The sequence below is a fragment of the Rhea pennata genome, chromosome 31 (genome assembly GCF_028389875.1).
Source record: "Rhea pennata isolate bPtePen1 chromosome 31, bPtePen1.pri, whole genome shotgun sequence".
Taxonomy (NCBI): Eukaryota; Metazoa; Chordata; class Aves; order Rheiformes; family Rheidae; genus Rhea; species Rhea pennata.
The window spans coordinates 2,341,691-2,355,484 of record NC_084693.1 but is presented as its reverse complement, the minus strand read 5'-3'; the positions used below and the strand labels follow the sequence as shown (position 1 = coordinate 2,355,484).

General features: G+C 58.3%; 3 protein-coding genes across 5 annotated transcripts; all 3 read left to right on the top strand.

The window, feature by feature from the left end:
* The first annotated feature begins 267 nt into the window (after window positions 1-267).
* On the top strand, window positions 268-2,884 carry CTSK (cathepsin K). 2 transcript variants are annotated; one of them, XM_062597569.1, is made up of 8 exons: window positions 268-370; window positions 793-922; window positions 1,056-1,178; window positions 1,274-1,429; window positions 1,507-1,725; window positions 1,831-1,996; window positions 2,073-2,178; window positions 2,270-2,884. In XM_062597569.1, the coding sequence occupies exons 1-8, from the start codon at window positions 363-365 to the stop codon at window positions 2,367-2,369; spliced, it is 1,008 nt and encodes a 335-aa protein (XP_062453553.1). In that variant the 5' UTR covers window positions 268-362; the 3' UTR covers window positions 2,370-2,884. The 2 variants fall into 2 exon arrangements, with proteins under 2 accessions (XP_062453553.1, XP_062453552.1); XM_062597568.1 differs by having other exon boundaries at window positions 295-370; window positions 775-922.
* A 76-nt stretch (window positions 2,885-2,960) lies between these two features.
* On the top strand, window positions 2,961-7,978 carry LOC134152309 (cathepsin S-like). 2 transcript variants are annotated; one of them, XR_009960993.1, is made up of 9 exons: window positions 2,961-3,571; window positions 3,671-4,211; window positions 4,476-4,598; window positions 4,883-5,029; window positions 5,107-5,331; window positions 5,538-5,703; window positions 5,924-6,026; window positions 6,218-6,694; window positions 7,172-7,250. XR_009960993.1 is itself a non-coding variant. In XM_062597571.1 (8 exons), exons 2-8 carry the CDS (start codon window positions 4,086-4,088, stop codon window positions 7,269-7,271), a joined length of 990 nt encoding a protein of 329 aa, XP_062453555.1. In that variant the 5' UTR covers window positions 2,961-3,571; window positions 3,671-4,085; the 3' UTR covers window positions 7,272-7,978. The 2 variants fall into 2 exon arrangements, 1 of the variants encoding a protein (XP_062453555.1); XM_062597571.1 differs by lacking the exon at window positions 6,218-6,694 and having other exon boundaries at window positions 7,172-7,978.
* Window positions 7,979-8,432: 454 nt separating this feature from the next.
* On the top strand, window positions 8,433-13,522 carry CTSS (cathepsin S). Its single transcript, XM_062597570.1, has 8 exons — window positions 8,433-8,554; window positions 9,175-9,385; window positions 9,675-9,797; window positions 10,287-10,433; window positions 10,511-10,735; window positions 11,870-12,035; window positions 12,306-12,408; window positions 13,004-13,522. The coding sequence occupies exons 2-8, from the start codon at window positions 9,260-9,262 to the stop codon at window positions 13,101-13,103; spliced, it is 990 nt and encodes a 329-aa protein (XP_062453554.1). The 5' UTR covers window positions 8,433-8,554; window positions 9,175-9,259; the 3' UTR covers window positions 13,104-13,522.
* Window positions 13,523-13,794: the final 272 nt, after the last annotated feature.

The window sequence follows — 13,794 nt, the reverse complement described above, 5'->3', positions numbered from 1 at the left end:
GGGGGTCCCTGGGGCAGGACCTTGGGGTAGGAGGAGGTCCCCGAAGCAGGACCCTGGGGCAGGAGAACATCCTGGGGGCAAGAGGAGGTCCCTGGGGCAGGAGGGGGTCCCCGGGGCAGGCCCTGGGCGGCTGCCCCTGAGCCCCCAGCTGATTCAGCTCTGTCCCGGAGCATCATGTGAAGCCGGGAAGGAGCCAAAGCGGCGGTCCCCCCCCCCCCCGCCTCCTTCCCCCCGTCCTGAGCGAACCTGGGCGACTGCCCAGATTTTCCAGCTGCCTCCAACTTCCTCAATCCGGCAGCATAAAAGAGCCGCGGCGGCGGCACCCGCATCCCGGCCCGCGCCGCGCTCCCGCCGACAGCGCCATGCCTGGGTGAGCGGGCCGGGGAGGCGGAGGGGCCCGCGGGGGCATCGCCGGGGCTTTTCGGGGGGCTTTTGGCCTCGGGGGGGGGGTGGGGGAGGGGGGAGCCCGGCGGGAACATGGCTCCGTCGGGCAGCGTCAGTGGAGTTCGGGGCTGGAAGGGGGAAACTGAGGCACGAGGCGGCGATGGTGGGGGAGGTGCGAGGGCAGCTCGAGCGATGCCCGCGGGCGGCCGGCGGGCTCCGAGCCCGAACCAGGCACGAGCGCCAGCCCCTCTGCGGCCCCCCAAACAGGGTGAGCGAGGGGTCCCGGTGCCCCAGAGCCCGGTCACGGGGCGGGCGGGCGGGTTGAGGGGGGGGTCCTGGCGCCCCAGTGCAAACCCCGGGCCGGGCGCGGGGTGCCGGCACCGCCGCCAGCGTTTCGCCGGTGCCCAGGCTGTGGTGGCCCCGTCTGCTGGCCCTGCTGGTGCCCGTGGCGGCGGCGGCCCAGCTGCGCCCCGAGCCGGCGCTGGACGCCCAGTGGGAGCTGTGGAAGAAAAGCTACCGGAAGCAGTACAACGGCGAGGTACGGCGGGGTCCCCGCGGTGGCGGGGCCGGTCCGGGGCTCCGCGGTGCCCCGGGACACGGCGGCGGGGGCGGCCGGCGGGCGCCGGCGTCCCGCAGCGGCTCCCCAGCGCCGTGTCGGTGCCGCGGCGCAGGCGGACGAGCTCTCGCGGCGGCTGATCTGGGAGAAAAACCTGCGGTACATCGGGGCGCACAACCTGGAGCACGCGCGGGGCGCCCGCACCTTCGAGCTGGCCATGAACCACCTGGGCGACATGGTGAGTGGCCCCGGGGCCGCCGAGGAGGGGCCGCGGCGCCGGGGCCGCCCACACCCCCCCGGGGCCGTGCCCAGCCGCCTCGGCTCCTTCCCCAGACCAGCGAGGAGGTGGTGAGGACCATGACGGGCCTCAAGGTGCCGCGGGGCCGCCCGCGCCGCAACGACACGCTCTACGCGGCCGACGGGGCCGAGCGGCCGCCGGCCGCCGTCGACTGGAGGAAGAAGGGCTACGTGACGCCCGTGAAGAACCAGGTGAGCGGGGCGGCCCCGGGGGCGCCCGGCGCCACCCCGGCGTCACCCCGGCATCACCGCGGCCCGTCCCCCGGCAGGGCCAGTGCGGGTCGTGCTGGGCTTTCAGCTCCGTGGGCGCCCTGGAGGGGCAGCTGAAGAGGAAGACGGGCAAGCTGCTCTCGCTGAGCCCCCAAAACCTGGTGGACTGCGTGACCAACAACGACGGCTGCGGCGGCGGCTACATGACCAACGCGTTCGAGTACGTCCGGCAGAACCGCGGCATCGACTCCGAGGACGCCTACCCCTACGTCGGCCAGGTCGGCGGCGGACAGGCGGGGGGGGGGGGGGGGGCAGCGAGGCCCCGGCGGCGCCGGCGCCCACGCGGCCTCTTCACCCGTCCCCTCGTGCCGGCCCTCTCGCAGGACGAGAGCTGCATGTACAACCCCACCGGGAAGGCGGCCAAGTGCCGAGGCTACCGGGAGATCCCCGAAGGGAACGAGAAGGCTTTGAAGAGGGCCGTGGCCAGGATCGGCCCCGTCTCCGTGGGCATCGACGCCAGCCTGCCCTCCTTCCAGTTCTACAGCCGGGGTGAGCTGGCGTCTCTCCGGCGGCAGCCCCGGCGGCGCGTCCCGCGCCCCCCCTAACCGGCCGCCCTCCCGCTCAGGCGTCTACTACGACGAGAGCTGCAACGCGCAGAACATCAACCACGCGGTGCTGGCGGTGGGCTACGGCGCGCAGAAGGGCACCAAGCACTGGATCATCAAGAACAGGTTAGCGGGGAAGGGGAGGGGGCCGGCGTGGCGGGCCAGGCTCCGGCGCCCGCGGAGCCGGCGGCTCAGCGCCTGCCCTTTCTCGCCGCAGCTGGGGCGAAGAGTGGGGCAACAAGGGCTACGTCCTGCTGGCGCGCAACATGAACAACGCCTGCGGCGTCGCCAACCTCGCCAGCTTCCCCAAGATGTGAGCGCTCCCGCGCCGCCGAGCGCCTCCCGGCTGCCCCCCTTCCCCGCGGGCGAATGCGGCCTTTTTACCCTCTCCGAAGCAGACGTCCCGGCGGGGGATCTCTCCCTCCCCACTAAGGGAGCTTCCCAAAGGAGAGGGGAGAGATCCCCCCCCCCTCCCGCCGCGGTGCGATTTACCCCCCAACCCCGCTCCGTTATCCCCAGGCCTGGTGCCGTCCCCCTTCCCCTCGGCCGCGCGTGGCCGCTCCCTCCTTCCCGCGGCTCCGGAGAGTCTGATGGGGCCGGAGACGCTCGTGCGAACAGGCCTCGCGCCGGCCTCTGCCTCTGGGAAGAGGTCGCGTGGGCATGTGGGCGGCACCGCACCGGCTCTGCCGCCTTCCCCCCGCGCAGCGTGCGGATCCGGCCTCGCCGCATGTCCCGTCCGTCTCCCCCCCCCCGCCCCCAACGCCTGGAGTCCCAGGGGGCTGCCGAGAATGATACAATTTTATTTTTAAAATAAACACTGTTGGGAATAGAAGCTCGGGCTGCTTTGCTCTGTGCTGCCCCGACTGGATGGTGGGATGGGGGTGTCGTGCTGGAAAAGTCCGTCCCTTTCCCAAGAAAGCAGGAGCCCGGGGTGCAGCAGGAGACGAAGGTGCTGCCGGAGCCAAAGGGGACGGTGCTGGTGTCGTTCAGCAAATCCCCACGCCCTGAGGGGGCATTTTACAGCCAAAACCCAGCACAGGTCCTTTCCCTTAAACCCCACATCCAAGGGGTCCTTCTAATACAACATAATGGAACCGAGCACAGCCAAGCTGCTAACAGGAAGGGAAGGTGAAATTTGCTTTACAGACTCACCGGTGAGTTATTTTCGTGCTCGCGCTTGCCCACGCGTCAAGACATAGGTGCCCGGACGGTCTGGGCTGGTTCCCAGCGTGTGACACAGAGGATGAGGGACGCTGGCTCTGCCCTCGAGGGCTGCTGGGACGTCAAGGTTGTTCAAAACGAGAGCGGGGAGAAAAGAAAGTGAAATCAGAGCGTTTCTTCATTCACCGCTTCCCCGAACCACGCACAGGGCTGCAGCCGGCGGCGGGGAGCGCAGGGATCTCCTCGCATCCCCTCGCTCGCCCCGGTCCCTCGTCGCCAGGCTGAGCCGGGATTCGCAGGAAGCTGCCCCGCAGCCAGGCAGGAACGTGACCCGCTCCCCTCGCCCGCAGCCAGGCAGGTACGGCCCCCTCGCGCCGTTTGGCCCCTGCCAGGAGATGCCCGCTTGGAGAGGGGGGGATGAGGAGGAAGAAACGATCCCTTTGCACTCACACGGCAGGGATGGAGCTCGTCCTCGGCGCTTCTCCCCCGGCGGCTCCTTTCCCTCAAGAGTCGCTGCAGCGATGGAGATGGAAACTGGCTGTTTGCAAGAGAAAATATCTGGGGATGCTCAGAGTTTCCAGACAAGGAGCTTCCTGGGGCCGGTGTCGCTCGCGCGCGGGCACTCGTGTGTGTGGGCGTGAATGCTCGCGTGGGTGTGTGTGCAGAAGGAGGGTCCCATCCTGCCCCGTAGTTGCACTGGGGGCTGCAGAGCCTCACAGTGTAACTAGAGACAGCTCCAGGCTGTGGAAAGAGCTGTAAAGGGGAAGCGTGCGTTTGGGAACGGCAGCGGGGGAAGCACAACCCGCTGCCGGAGCCAGGCTGGGGCTCTGCCGCTGCCTCACTGCATCGCTCTGCAGTCCGAGCCGAGCGGGATGAAGCCGTTCGTCTGCGGCGCCTTCCTGGCCACGCTCGCCGCCGTGCTGGGGCACCCCGACCCCGCACTGGACTGGCACTGGCAGCTCTGGAAGAAAACCCATGGCAAAGAGTATCGCCACCAGGTAGGGCTGGCTCGGGGGGTGGCTCGGGGGCCTAACGCGGTGGGAGCTGCTCCCGCCTTGCTTGAGACGCTGCAGCGTCGCACGCCGGGAGCGAGCGCACTTTGCAGCGGGGAGAGGAGCTGCCAGTTTGGAAGCGCTGCTGGTTCCTGGGGGGATTTGGCCGGGAGGGGTCTCAGCAGCCTTGCACAGGGGTGAAACGAAGGGTGAAACGGCTGCCGGCCCATTTTGCCCACCGCGGCGCTGCGGGGCTGGGTTTGATTTCAGAAAGAGGAAGGGAAGCGGCGCGTGACGTGGGAGAGCAACCTGCGCCTGGTGACGCTGCACAACCTGGAGCACTCGCTGGGGCTGCGCTCCTACCAGCTGGGCATGAACCACCTGGCAGACATGGTGAGCGAAACCCCCAGCCGCGGGGCTCGAGCGCACGGGGACGTCGGCCTTTCGGCCGAGCAGGGCCAGGGACGAAACGCGCCGCGTCGTGGACCCACCTCCGCCAGTGCCCATAGGCTGCGAGGACAAACCTGGCTGCGTGGGTCTGGTGAGGACGGCGCGGACGTCCGGGCGTGGACGGATCTGCTCTCCCGTCACGCAGTTTCTCCCCACGTCCGACGGCGGCCTGGGAGGGAAAGGAAACCTTGGCACGTGCCAGATGCACGTGTGCTTCTTCCCACCAGACCAGCGAGGAGGTGGCAGCTTTGCTCACGGGGCTGAAAGTTCCCCACGAGCAAAACCGGACCTCTACGTACCGGCCGTCTGGCACCAAAGTCCCGGACGCCGTGGACTGGCGGGAGAAGGGCTGCGTCACGGCCGTGAAGAACCAGGTACAAAGTCTCCCCGCGCCTGCCCAGCTCTCGGCGTCGCAGGGCAGCGTCTCCGCGAGCCTCGGGGCCTTTTGCAGGGCGCCTGCGGGGCGTGCTGGGCCTTCAGCGCCGTGGGAGCCCTGGAAGCCCAGGTGAAGCTGAAGACGGGCAAGCTGGTGTCCCTGAGCGCCCAAAACCTCGTGGACTGCTCCTGGAGCTACGGGAACAAAGGCTGCGGTGGCGGATGGAGAAACAAGGCTTTCCAGTACATCATAGACAACCAAGGAATCGACTCGGACGATTCCTACCCGTACACGGCGCAGGTGGGCGTCAGACCCGGGCAACGCTCGGCTCAGCCTGGGGTGCCGAACCATTGAAATGGGAGAATTACAGTCCTGCGGCTTCCAAAGAAAATCCGCCTCGGCAAAACCAGAGGCGCAGCTGCATTTAAAGCTGCGAGCGTCAGGTCTCTCCCGTGCGGGCAACGCAGAGCGGGAGCCGACACGGTTTCCCCTCGCCCCTTTGCCAGGACGGCGCGTGCCGCTACAACCCGGCGGCGCGGGCGGCCACCTGCTCCAACTACGTCGAGCTCCCGCGCGGCGACGAGGGCGTGCTGAAGGATGCCGTCGCCAGCGTGGGGCCCGTCTCCGTCAGCATCGACGCCGGCCAGCCCACGTTCTTCCTGTACAAAGAGGGTGCGTCGCCTATCGGAGCGCCGGGAGGAGCGACAAAGGGCCGCGCTCCGCTTCCCGCAGCCCAACGTGTCCAAATTTAATGCTCCGCGAGTGTGACGCGCGTCGCTGCCCTCTTTCTCGGTGACAGGCGGCTGCGGCATTGGTTAATGCCTACCAGAGACTGAACTTGAATCTTGATTTGGGGCAGGTTGCCTTAAACGTGTTTCCAAACGCCTTCCAGGTATCTACGACGAGCCCCGTTGCTCTCAGACCGGGAACCACGCGGTGCTTGTCGTCGGCTACGGCACGTCGGACGGGAAGGACTACTGGCTCGTGAAAAACAGGTACGGGGAACGCAGTCACTGAGCTGCTTCTCCTCGGCTCGGCTTGGACCCAAAGGGGCGCCCCAAAGATTTCACAAATGTGCCAGCACTGCACGTCATCGGACTTGGTTCCTAGGGCAACTCTCCTTATACCGTCCCGGTAACATAAAATAGCTTTTAAATGCGCGTCACTTTTCTTACACACGTTTAAGGCCCGGCCACGTTGCAAGAACGGTGTAAAGGGCCCCTGATTAAACCCTGTAAACCCGAATCGCTGAGAGTCACCCGAATCGCTGCCGCATGGCTCGTCGGAGCTGGCTCCAAACCGGGCTTTCTGCGCTGCGGGAAATTCCAGTGTTTCAAACGCTGCCGGATGCTGAGCCAGAGCCAAGAGCTGGCGTTTCTCAGCTTACCGTGGAGGAGAGAAACCAAGCGGCTTTGATTCAGAGACGCGCTGGCGTTCCCTCCGGAGAATCCCCTCGCGCAAACGGTCCAGAGCTGCGGCGCCAGGCAGCGCGGCAGCCAAGCCACCGCTTGCCTTACGGCGTCTGTGAGCAGCGTGAGCGGTTTTGCACCATTCAAAATTCAAAACAAGACGCAAAGCGTTGAAAGCGAACAGCCCCCCCTCAAACCGGCGCATCTCTGGAAAATGCTGTGATATCAGCACGGCTACATTTAGCAACTGAACGGTATTCTCTCTTAAAAAAAACACTATGGGCAGCTCTATAAACGAAACTCCCTTATCTTCATGTCAGAGTTGGCTTTAAAAAGCACCAGTTTTCTCCTGTCTCTCTCATCTCCAGCCCTTGGGTCAGATTTTTTTCAAAGTAAAATATGTTTTAAATATACAAAAATAACTTGCACATCTTTGCCTGGTATTTCACTTGTGGCTTCAACTCACTCCAATGCATAGAAATTATTTCCTTCTGCCTCCAAGAAAAGTTAATGGCAGCAAAATCTGGCAGGGGCAGGGAAGTACTCAGGAGCTTTGGCCTTTTGGGGCAAAAGATGTGAATTTGGCTATCCCTGTGGCTGCAGGGGAGGAAGAGCGAGCGGGTCTGTACCGCAGAGATGGGACCTGGCCTGGTTTAAAAAACGGGGGGGTGGTATGGAGGGAAGAGGTTGTCTTCCTCGTGCCTAATTCTGCTTTTTCCTTCTTCCCAAAGCTGGGGCGTGCGCTTTGGCGAGCAGGGCTACATCCGAATGTCGAGGAACCGCGGAAACCAGTGTGGGATTGCCAGCTACGCCTCTTACCCTCAGATCTAGGGGGGCTCTCTGCTTCGAGATGAGCTCTCGGGACGCCACCTCTCGCCCTGCTGAGCTCAGGCGCACGTGGATCTGCTCCAGCCTTCGGGCCTTATTTAAGGATCCGGTCGCATTTTTACAGACATGTAGCAGAAATGATGATCGCAGTTGGTCTCTCTGAATGTCTTGTCAAGTATGACCACTTAATTCACCCTCCCAAAGAAGATCCACTAATAAGGGATCATCTGTCGGAAATTATTTCAGTTATTTAGGTGACGGCTCTCTGGCATCATCGCTAACTCCCGCAATCCCCGGCAGCCGCAGCTCCCTTTTAGAAAATGACTCAGCTTCATCTTGAAAGCTCCTGTGACATTGCTTTGCCCCCTCTTCCTTTCCTAGAAGATGATTCCTTAAAGCCATTTTATGCCCAAGGTGCTTCGCAACGCTGAGAAATGCGCCTTGCTGCCTGGCTCAGCTTCGTGGGATCCCAGAGGAAGCCCTGGCACGGCGGCTGGCACATGATTTTCCAGCTGCTGCTGTAGACTTTGCTGACGGCATGTGCAGATTGACTGCAACGGCTGCAGGATAACGTGCATTAAATGCGTCTCCCGCTTCCATGCAGCACTGAGGCTGCCCGCTGATATAGCAGGCCATGTAATCAGTATATTTAAACTGTGTCTTCCCCTCTGTGCTTCCCCACAGAAAAGTGAATAAATCCGATTTTCTGAGAGCTGGCTCTGGTCTGGTTGATACGTGACGGCGGTGAGATGGGAGTTCTGATCCAGTCCAAGGGCGATGCCTGGTTCAAACCAGCTGTGTGTGGTGGGGGGGAGGTCCCACACTCAGCCTCGTCCCATCTCGGCTCCGCACTGAGCCCCAGAAATGCAAAAACGTGTCAGCCACCCACAACGCAGCCACGAGCCCCGCTCTCGCCCGCTGGCCCTGCAAGCCAGGAAAGCACTTTGAGAGCTTTGCCACACCTTTGCATTAATTTGGGGGGTGCCAGGAGCAGCAAACCGCTTCACTTTCTCCGATACTGGACCAGCTGCTTCAAATAAACCTGCGAGTGGTGCCACAGGCCCAGTCCTAGCTAAGTGAAAATGAAATCAGAGCATTTCCTCATTTCCTGACGCATGTGATTTGTCGGACAAGTTGCAGCTGCAGCACGCCCAGTGCCAGAGCTCCTGGGGACCCCAGCAGCAAGCAGGCACTGGGGACATACAGGATTTGTCCCTGCCACCCCACTACCACCGGGCAGCTGAAGAGCTGTACCCAGAGCCCCGTGCTGGCAGAAGGCTGTTCAGGTACGTTGGGCACTTCTGTGTTTTAAACCTACTTCGGGACAAGTGAGCTTTGAGGAAGTAGAAATCAAAGAAACTATGTTTGTGTAGTGCAGTATGACTCCGTTTTATCTCTAACTCTCCTCCAAGACTCCTGTGGTCAATTGAACTGTACGTAGGAGCCCTCTCCCCAGGAGCTGGTAGGGAATGGCTGGATGAAAATAGGAATTCTAGCTTTTTAAGGTGGTGGAAAACCTCAGTATGTCAAAACAGCCGCCTGGCCAGGGCATGTGTGAGCCTCCCCCGAGGAGGGTTTCCCAGGCAGGGTGGAACTGTGAGATGACGCGTGTGCCTGGATGCGTCCCTGCGTGTTTGTGTCCGAACAGGCAAGGCTTGGACCCGGCAGGCTTTTCCCCAATGGAGTTTATGGGCCCTGGATGGGATTTCCCTGCCCTTCTCCCACCTCGCAGGCGCCGAGCACATGCAGCAGGACAGCGGAGTTGGGCAGTGCGGCTACGGGGTGTTTGCCTGGGTGGGCAGGACAGGCGCCGTTGGCATCACCTGGTGTAGGAATCCCGCAAAGGGCATGCGAGGGAGCCCGGTGATGACATCCCCGACCTTACCAAACCGGATTTGTCACCGAGGGGTCACGCACGGCCCGGCTCCGGCGCTGAGTCCTTCGCTCCCAGCCTGCGCACAGTGTCACTCCAACTCTCCGATCTGAGTGGGATGAAGCTACTGGCCTGTGGCACCTTGCTGGTCGCGCTCGCTACGGCACTGGAGCACCCCGACCCCGCACTGGACTGGCACTGGCAGCTCTGGAAGAAAACCCATGGCAAAGAGTATCGCCACCAGGTAGGGTTGGCTCGGGGGGTGGCTCGGGGACCTAATGCGGTGGGAGCTGCTCTGGCTGCTCCGTCCTTGTTCGGGTGCTGCTGCGTCGCACCCCAGGAGCGATCGCGCTTTGCAGCGGGGACCAGCGCCCCGGCGCTCTGAAGCACTGCTGGTTCCTGGGGGGATTTGGCCGGGAGAGGTCTCAGCAGCCTCAGATGGCGCGACAGTGTGGACCAGGGGGTTGCAAAGGCCTGTAGACCCCTGCCTGGTTTTGCCCACCGCGGCGCCACGGGGCTGGGTTTGATTTCAGAAAGAAGAAGGGAAGCGGCGCGTGACGTGGGAGAGCAACCTGCGCCTGGTGACGCTGCACAACCTGGAGCACTCGCTGGGGCTGCGCTCCTACCAGCTGGGCATGAACCACCTGGCAGACATGGTGAGTGCGGCCCCAACCCGGGCTGAGAAGGGGGTTGTCTCTGTAATTACCTGACAGGATGATTAACAAGGATTGTAAGTGGGTCAGGAGTGAAAAACTCCCGCAGCTCTTCTTTGTCCATCCTCTTCTTCTGGTCTCCAGCAGGCACCCAACCGCAAAGGCGCTCCTGTGTTCAGCCTGCCGGCATGAGGCAATCCAGCCTGAGGAAATCGCTCCTTCTTAATGCAGCGTTCGGGGTGTAGGGACTCGGTCCTGGTCATACAATGTATTTGGGAATCACCCAAGATCATATATTGTTTGAGGAAACATGCCAGCCACATTTCGGTGCTGGAATCAAGCTTCATATTTTATTTTTGCCTCTTCCAATGAAGGTCTAGAAATTAAATTTAAAAAATGAAATGCCAAGGATCTCCTCAAATCTGCTATCTCCAGCAGCTCAAATCTGCTATCTCCAGCAGCTCAAGACTGTTTGTTTTCTTTTCCCACCAGACCAGTGAGGAAGTGGCAGCTTTGCTCACGGGGCTGAAAGTTCCCCACGAGCAAAACCGGATCTCTACGTACCGGCCGTCTGGCATCAAAGTCCCGGACGCCGTGGACTGGCGGGAGAAGGGCTGCGTCACGGCCGTGAAGAACCAGGTACAAAGTCTCCCCGCGCCTGCCCAGCTCTCGGCGTCGCAGGGCAGCGTCTCAGCGAGCCTCGGGGCCTTTTGCAGGGCGCCTGCGGGGCGTGCTGGGCCTTCAGCGCCGTGGGAGCCCTGGAAGCCCAGGTGAAGCTGAAGACAGGCAAGCTGGTGTCCCTGAGCGCCCAAAACCTCGTGGACTGCTCTGTGATGTATGGGAACAAAGGCTGCAGCGGAGGTTTTATGACCAGAGCTTTTCAGTACATCATAGACAACCAAGGAATCGACTCGGATGATTCCTACCCGTACACGGCGGAGGTGGGCATCAATCTGGAACAGCATGTGAAATCTATAGGGAAATACGAGGGCTTTAAAGCGAGCAGGGAAGTGGTGCGGTCGGTCGTTCTGCCCTCCTGCATAGGGACCTTTCCTGCCCCTACAGGCTTCTCTCTGTCTTGTTTTTTATCTGTCTCACATGGCATCTTTTCAGCCTTTGCAAGTGATTCTTTCAAATCCAAGAAAGAAGTCTTTACCAGTAAGTAACTGGACTGGGAGCCAAAATTTCTACACATTTACTTCTGTCCTAGATAAAGTATGAGGCATCATACTGCAAAGCAAGGTGAAGATGAGGTGGGACACCTGGGTCCTGTTCTCCTCTATGGCTTATTCCATCCTCTGTAGGTTAAAAATGGGACTTTGATGTTTTTACCATTTCAGTGGGCAGAGGATTCCAGTGAACTGTGTTCATGCAATATTTTGAAAAGTCACAGATAATAGATCTTTTATTAGGGCTGCGGGGTGCTGTGCCTGCCGCTTGTGGCAGCTTCACGTTGTTGAGCGATAAGAAAATAGTGATCTTGACACTGAAAGTCTTGATGTCCAGAGGCAAAAGAGATGCCCTGAAATGATCTGGCGTCTTGAAAACATGGCCTATGGAAAAAGGTCAAAGCAACAACAGCTTAGTCTAAGGAAGAAAAGTGAAATGTAAGTGTTCAAACACACCTAATGCAGCTACAGAGACGAAAGGAGCTCACCTGTGTCCAGAGTGAGAAGGAGAAGCCATGGGCTTAATTTAGAATAGAGGAGATTTAAGTTAAACACAAGGAGGATCTTTTGATGGGGAGCATGAGAAGGCAATGACTTTCTTTAGAGAGGTAGTAGAAGTACTGGCACTGAAGGTTTCTAGAAACAAGGCAGAGACTTCTGTTGAAATGATCTGACTTATTCTGGCTGTGGGAAAGGGAGATGGGCAAGTTGATTTCTTCAGGTCCTTCCAGCCCTCTTTTCTGTAATTCTGCATATTGAAAAATTGTGTGTGTGTGGGGGGGAAAGGAATGTGAAAGAAAAGTGAAGAACAGGGTGGCACAGAGGAAAAGAGGGCTGATAGAAAGCACTTATGTGAATGCTTGGTGGACCCCATGGGTTCTTTTTTTCGCTTCACTCCTGCTCCAGAATGGGACATGCCAATATAATGTTTCCACACGAGCTGCCACATGCTCCAAGTATGTTGAGCTCCCCTACGGCAACGAGGCAGCCCTGAAGGATGCTGTAGCCAATATTGGACCAGTATCTGTCGCCATAGATGCAACCCAGCCTACGTTCTTCTTGTACAGGTCAGGTATGTCCTTTTACTCCAGAGGCCACACATATCCATGGCCATGCTTTCTCTTCTTGGTTTCTCTAGAAGTAAAACTTACCACATTTAAATTTGGGTTGAGTTTGGCAAGTCTTGGCTTAGTTGCTAGATGAAGGCATTAATATGTCCATACATTCGTAGTATCAGCAATGACCATGTCAGAGGTTGAATTCAGTCCTACCAGGCTGATGATGCCAAGACATGGCCTGGTGGTCTGATGGCATGCTTTCCCCCAAATCCATTTTTTTGCAGGTGTGTACGATGACCCACTGTGCACCCAGGAGGTGAATCATGCAGTAGTTGTGATCGGTTATGGCACTCTCGATGGGAAGGATTACTGGCTCGTGAAAAACAGGTAAAAGCACTACAGTAAGTCACAGAGCTCTTTTTATCTATACAGTGATTTGCTTCTTGTGGGTGACTTCCCACTGCTCAAGCTGACATCCTCAGACTACGAAATTTTATAGTAACTGATATTTATACAGATTGATTAGAGGGAGATCAGTCAGATGTTTGTGTAATGTGAGCTGTTATATAGCTGGAAGTTCATATCAGTCCTTAACATACTCTCCAGGGATTCATGCTTTGCCATGTCAAGGTGCTTTCATGTCATACTACCAGTGCTAAGGAATTTTTAAATGTATTTAAAATACACTTATACTCACTTTACCTTTATTGATAGAGAATTTGATAGGGTGTTGTAGTAACTCAGTATGGAATTTCGAATTACATGAAACTGTATTTACTGTTTGATTACTGTTAACTGAAACACTTCATCACAGAAGCAAGGAAGTCTGAATGTTTTTGTGCCATCATTTTCCTGTAGAAAGCTCTCTAACAAAGACCTCAGAAACACTGCGAGGTTGATGAGGCTGCATCTCCCTTACAGGAAAAAAATAATAATAATTTTGTTCTTCTAACAACTAGCTGTTTGTTTCCTCTTTGCAAAGCTGGGGCGTGCGCTTTGGAGAAGATGGCTATATCCGCATGTCAAGAAACCATGCAAATCACTGTGGGATCGCCAGCTACGGCTCTTATCCACTGATATAGAAGGAGTTCTTGCTTCAGGGGGGACTTTTGAGACTTCGGTTAAACTACTGATGTTTTGCTTGGATGAATCTACTGACTTCAAGAATTATTTTCTGTCTCTATGGGCAAAGTCCTCCTGTCAGAGCGGTCTGTGCTACGGGCAGCGAGGGAAGCTTTGTGTGGATCTGACAGGAGGATCCTGGAATATGATTTACAGGCATTTACTACCTGCTCTTTTTTTTTTTTTTTTTGGGGGGGGGGTCTTTTCCCAAGTAAAACTGCAATACTTGCAAATTATAATGGACATCATGTTTTCCTCTCTCCCATTCAGCATTTAGTACTGCCACCATGAGACAGATTTCACTGTGTCCCTGTGCAACAAATGTAGCTGAAATTGCAGACTTTCTTTGAAAAATTAAAGATCAGTATCATTGTCTAAAGATCAGTATCATTGTCTAAAAAAATCCTCTACTTGGTCTCTGGAGATGCAAATATGCAAAGCCTGCCAGCCTGGTTCTAGCTGGGTACCTTGTCACCTGGCTCCCCCATGCAAATAGCTCTTGCAAAATGCCACAGCTCCCTGTTCCCACCTTGCATTAACCATGCTTGATGGCACAGAAAAATGGCTTGTTTGCAGCTACGCTATGGTCAGCTTGTCCTTGACATGCTGAATCCACAACTCTTTTCGTTAAGAAAGCAGGAAAGAAACATT

Coding starts and splice junctions, on each gene's coding strand:
- CTSK (XM_062597568.1), top strand. Junction 1,430..1,506: donor TGACGCCCGTGAAGAACCAG/GTGAGCGGGGCG, acceptor GTCCCCCGGCAG/GGCCAGTGCGGGTCGTGCTG. Junction 2,179..2,269: donor CACTGGATCATCAAGAACAG/GTTAGCGGGGAA, acceptor TTCTCGCCGCAG/CTGGGGCGAAGAGTGGGGCA.
- LOC134152309 (XM_062597571.1), top strand. CDS start 4,086: ATGAAGCCGTTCGTCTGCGGCGCCTTCCTGGCCACGCTCGCCGCCGTG. Junction 4,212..4,475: donor GCAAAGAGTATCGCCACCAG/GTAGGGCTGGCT, acceptor GTTTGATTTCAG/AAAGAGGAAGGGAAGCGGCG. Junction 5,030..5,106: donor TCACGGCCGTGAAGAACCAG/GTACAAAGTCTC, acceptor GGCCTTTTGCAG/GGCGCCTGCGGGGCGTGCTG.
- CTSS (XM_062597570.1), top strand. CDS start 9,260: ATGAAGCTACTGGCCTGTGGCACCTTGCTGGTCGCGCTCGCTACGGCA. Junction 9,798..10,286: donor TGAACCACCTGGCAGACATG/GTGAGTGCGGCC, acceptor TTTTCCCACCAG/ACCAGTGAGGAAGTGGCAGC. Junction 10,434..10,510: donor TCACGGCCGTGAAGAACCAG/GTACAAAGTCTC, acceptor GGCCTTTTGCAG/GGCGCCTGCGGGGCGTGCTG.